This window comes from Rhizophagus irregularis, chromosome 9 (assembly GCF_026210795.1).
Source record: "Rhizophagus irregularis chromosome 9, complete sequence".
In the NCBI taxonomy this organism is placed as follows: Eukaryota; Fungi; Glomeromycota; class Glomeromycetes; order Glomerales; family Glomeraceae; genus Rhizophagus; species Rhizophagus irregularis.
The window spans coordinates 4,860,750-4,865,841 of record NC_089437.1 but is presented as its reverse complement, the minus strand read 5'-3'; the positions used below and the strand labels follow the sequence as shown (position 1 = coordinate 4,865,841).

At 23.8% G+C, this 5,092-nt stretch overlaps 1 protein-coding gene across 1 annotated transcript; it reads left to right on the top strand.

Moving 5' to 3' along the window:
- The first annotated feature begins 205 nt into the window (after nucleotides 1-205).
- On the top strand, nucleotides 206-2,635 carry OCT59_030123 (uncharacterized protein). The gene is made up of 6 exons (XM_025333058.2): nucleotides 206-638; nucleotides 742-961; nucleotides 1,057-1,205; nucleotides 1,294-1,430; nucleotides 1,505-1,725; nucleotides 1,822-2,635. The coding sequence occupies exons 1-6, from the start codon at nucleotides 628-630 to the stop codon at nucleotides 2,062-2,064; spliced, it is 981 nt and encodes a 326-aa protein (XP_025175878.1). The 5' UTR covers nucleotides 206-627; the 3' UTR covers nucleotides 2,065-2,635.
- The last annotated feature ends 2,457 nt before the right edge of the window (nucleotides 2,636-5,092 follow it).

Below are 5,092 nucleotides of genomic sequence, written 5' to 3'. Positions count from 1 at the left end.
TAATTTTTTATTTTATTTTATTTATTTATTTATTTTTATTGTGTTACAATATAATAATATACTTAATGTATATATATAAAAATTTTTTTTTATATTTCAAAATAATAATACAAGCAATACAAGCCCTGCTTGGCTCAGATAATTTTTTTTTTTTTTTTTCCCCTTACCTTATAAAAAACCCGTAATTCGTTTAACTTTTTCCTTCGAACGCTTGTCTGGAAATTAGAAAAAAAAAATACGAGCGAAACTTTTTGGGTTTATTAACTTTTTTTTTTATGAGCGAACTTTTTTTTCTATTTTTATACCTCCAAAATAAAAAAGAAAAAAAAAAGGGAGTAGAAACGAAATTAAAATTTATAATATAACATACACATCTACTTTTTTTTCATTATTATTTCTTTTTTTGAATACTTGATATAATTTCTTTATTTTATACTCCTATTCAATCCTATTTTAAATACTTTTTCAAAAAAAAAAAGGAGTTCTTTTTCCCCTTATTTTTTTTTAATATTTGGTTTTTTTTATATATATACATAAAATACTTTTATATTTCACAAAACACTCCTAAATTTCAACAAAAAAAAAACTTTTTATTTGTAAAACCTTAAAACCCGTATTTTTTTCAAAATGACTGGAAAGTAAGTGGAAATCTCGGTCGTTAATATATAATAATTAATTTTTTTAATCTTTTGAACCTTTTTTAACTTATTTTTTTTTCTTATTTTTTTTAAAAAAAATTAGAACTTTTTCTTCGATCAAAGAAGAGCTTGAATACTATAAAACTTATTCTATGTCAATGGAAGAAACATTAAACGAAACACAAAATGCTTTAGAAGAATTTCAAATGACATCTAGGGAGTTAGAAGAGGATTTAGAACGAGAACTCGAGCAATCAGAAAAAAAATATAAAGAACTTAAAGCAAGAAATGAATCCTTAATACGCGATTCTGAAGAGTGGAAGGTTTGTTTAATAGAATAGATATTTATGGATATTTTTATATATAAAAATGATTATATTTTAATCCCTTTTTATGGATCTTTTTTTTAAAAATATAGCGAAAATATTTACATGCACAAACTGAAGCTAATGAGAATCAAAGACAAATGCAAAGAGAACTGGATTCTCTAAGAAACTTACAGGAAGAATTTGTGGTTAAAACACGAGACCTTGAGATTAATTGTGATGATTTAGAACGTAACGAAAGGTTAGTTTTTTTTTTAAAAAAAAAATAGAAAAATAGAAAAAAATAGAAAAAAAATAGAAAAAACTAATATATATTATTATAATTTTAGAGCCGCAACAAGTTCTTTGTTGGATTTAGAAAATAAATACAATAAAGCAATTGAACGTAATGTAATTCTCGAAAATGAATTAGAAGGCAAGAATAGTTTAATTGAACAAGTACAACGTCTTAAGGACGAATTGAAAGGTGGGTTTTTTGAACAGAAACATAATATATTTTACTTTGGAATGATTGTTCATTGAGAATTTATATTTTTATAGATGTACATATTGAATTGGCTATATTGAAGAACAAACAAGATGGTGAGCTAGGACCACCGCTACCATCTTCAGAACCTGTTTCTCCACCAAAGAAGGAAATCTATAATTCACCAGCACCTCAACCATCTCAAGTATCTCAAGTATCAACCACAAATACAGGAAGACTAGATCAAAATTCAAATACCGTCAAAATGGTTCAAGAAATGGTTGGCAGAGTAAAGGTAAATAAAAAATAACTTTAAAAAATGTTTTTTTTTAAAAAAAAAATTATGTAGGTAGATTTTATTTAACTTTTTGATAATTTTAATTTTTTTTAGAGTATCGAAGCGCGTCTTGTTTCATGCCGCTCACTCGTTTCTCCACTTCTCGCACCACCACCATCATATTCAACAACAATGCCACTCGCTTCACAATCTCCCCCACCATCACCGAAATCGAGAGTTGATAATTCTTTTCGGTCAATGAAGGGAGCTTATCGACGCCCTTCTATTCAAAAGTCTAAAGCTTTCTCAATGTCAATTAATCAAATGAGACCTAACGCAATGAGTAAAGTTCAATAACTTACCCAATGTCGTATCGGATGGTGTTTGGTCCGATTGGTGTTTGGTCCGATGGTGTTGTGGTAGTGAAGTTGTGTGGTGAAGAATATAAGAACAATCCCTCTCCTCTTTGAAGAGGGCGTCAACTTTTAACAAACGAACCAAAAAGACGATTGAATAAGTTGATAACTAATGAATTACAAATTTATGATTTATTATATTATTACAATTTTTTAATGATTTCATTTATTATTATCCCCCCTTTTTTTTCGTTCTCTTTTTTTACCAAAAGCTCTTTTTACGTTCATTGTTCGTGATGGAGGTCGCTTCATTTTTAAGAAAAAGTTCATATAAACCCATATGTAGCTCAGCCCTTTGATATGTTTAGTTATGATTTCCAGAATTCGTTTAAGACACATGAAATTAGTTCTTTTTGAAAAAAAAAAAAAAAATTTTTTTTTACACTTTGTAATTTTCTTTTTTTCCTCCTTTCTGGTGGAAAGTATTGTTTGGCGTTGCGAAGATCTATGCCTTTTAAATCATCCAAACAAGTTAAGCCACCATTAAAAAATGAGGATTAACGTTTTTAATGATAATTATATCTTATCGAGTTACTACATGCTTTCTACATGGGTTTATCAGTATAATTTATTAATTAGTATAATTACAACATCATTTAACATCATCCATTACATATTAAAGTGACGGATACCACGAACATTGAACAACGTAGAAATAGGTTTGGAAAGAAGAATCATATTATTATAATAACTTAATTTTTCGTGAATTTGAATTTATTTGTTATCACCTAATCTTTGTAATATTCTTTGCTAATATTTTTTTCATCAAAGGATTAATTCTTTAATAATTTTGATCCTCACTTATTTTTTTTGTATAATTATTAGATTTTAATATCTTACCAAAAAGTATTATATATTTTCTCCTTACTCTTTTTTCTCTTTTTCTTTTCCTTTATATTATTATTATATCATTATCCTTATATATATATATATTGTGTATAGAATCTCTTTTTATTTTTTTTTCTTTTCTTTTATCTTACCAAAAGTATTTTTAGAACTTTATTATATTATTATTTTATATATATATATATATATATTTTATATATATATTTTTTTAGTTTTTAGATGGAAAATAGTTAAGATTACAACTTTAAGAATCGCTGGAGATTTTTATATTTAATACCCTAATCCACTTTTTTTTTTTATTGTATAAGAAAAAAAAACTTTGGGTTACGGAAAAATTTGGGTTGGGAAGTAATTATTATTACTTACTCTTTTTTTTTATTTTATTTTGCTTTTCTCCTTTTAATTTGTATATATAATATCTATATGAAAAAAAAAACAGAGGAATTGAGATCGAGAACCAATTTTCTTTTTATTCACATAATTTAATGGAAGGAATGGACGTTTTCTCTCATTTCCTTTTTTAAGGGGAGGGAAAAAAGCGAATTTAAGCAAAAGAAAGAAAAGGCGGATTTGGGTATATGAATTTTTTTAAAAAACAGAAAAAAAAAAATTTTTATATCAAAAAAAAAAAACAAAAAAAAATTATTATATATGTATGTAATTAGTATATATTATATTATTAGAAGAAAAAAAAATGTATTTTTAAATCTAAAAAATATGAAATATATTAAGATATTTTATTTGACATCTTTGAACTAAAAAAAGAAAATCGTCTGCCCTGAATTTTTTTAAAGTGTATTTTTTTTTTTACAAGTATATTAAAATTTTTTAAAAGTGCATACACAATTGTACAATTGTGCGTTCTTACAAGTATAAAGTGTCATACATAAGACCATTCTTTAAGTTTTACGTACAAGTTACGCAACAATCACAACACAAAAAAATCGTGAGACGAAATCTAACAAATTAGTCAAAATACATTTTCGAGTATAGTTACACGGTCGCAGCACGGCCGAATATATATAAATGACATAATTATTGTACAAAAAAAAATGTAACATTATGTACATGTGATGATTTTTTTTATCAACGGTAAGAATCTTAATTGGAAATTATTATAATATCATGATAAATGACTTTTTTTGATAAATTTATACTGTATACATAACACACAATAATTTGGTAATAAAATTAATAATATATATATTACATATTATATAAATTTTATATATTTGATATATTTGTATGACTTTAAACTATCCGGATATACCAAAAGTCAGTATGGCAAAAAAAATTTTTTTTTTGTACGTAAACAAAAAAAAAAATTTTCCCTTTTATATTTTCGTAATTATACTAAATTTATTAAGATTTGTTTATTTTGCCTGTGAATTTCAATTATTTCAATTAAACAAAGAGAAATATTTTTCACTTTTTTTTTCCTTTTTAACGCGAAATTTTTTCTTTTCAATTACTTTTATTATACATATATATATATATATTTTTTGACGTTTTAAAAAAAAAATCATCGCCGTCATTCATTTTTAATTAAACAAATAAATAAATAAATAAAAAAATCTCGTTATTTTTTTTTCGAATCATTTTTTTTTTTCTTTGTTTTATGAACATGAAAAAAAACATGATTTAATTTATTTTTATTTGGTTTAAATTGATTTTTTTTTATTTGATTTTTTTTTATTGATTTTTTTTTTATAGACTTTTTTTTTATTGATTTTTTTTTATTGATTTTTTTTTTAAGAAAAAAATTCATCAACAGGCTTGGAATATCCGTAATCTTCTTAATCTTCTTAATCTTCCGTTAAACAATAAAAAAATAAACTAAAAAAGTTATTAAGTTATTATTTAAGTTATCTCTGTAATTGATATCATATGATATGATTTTTTTTTCCTCTCTCGTGGCTTTGATAATTATTTGTTTTTTGTTGATTTTATTGTTTTCTTTTTTTTTTTCCTTTTTTTTTCCTTTTTTTTCACTTTTTCTTTTTTTTTTCTTTTTCAACATTCATTGGTTTCAAGAAATGTTTCAAGATAATAAACATGATGAAAAAAAAGTTTATGGAGTGATTTACTTTTTGTAATTATTAACAATTTTTATTATAAAAATA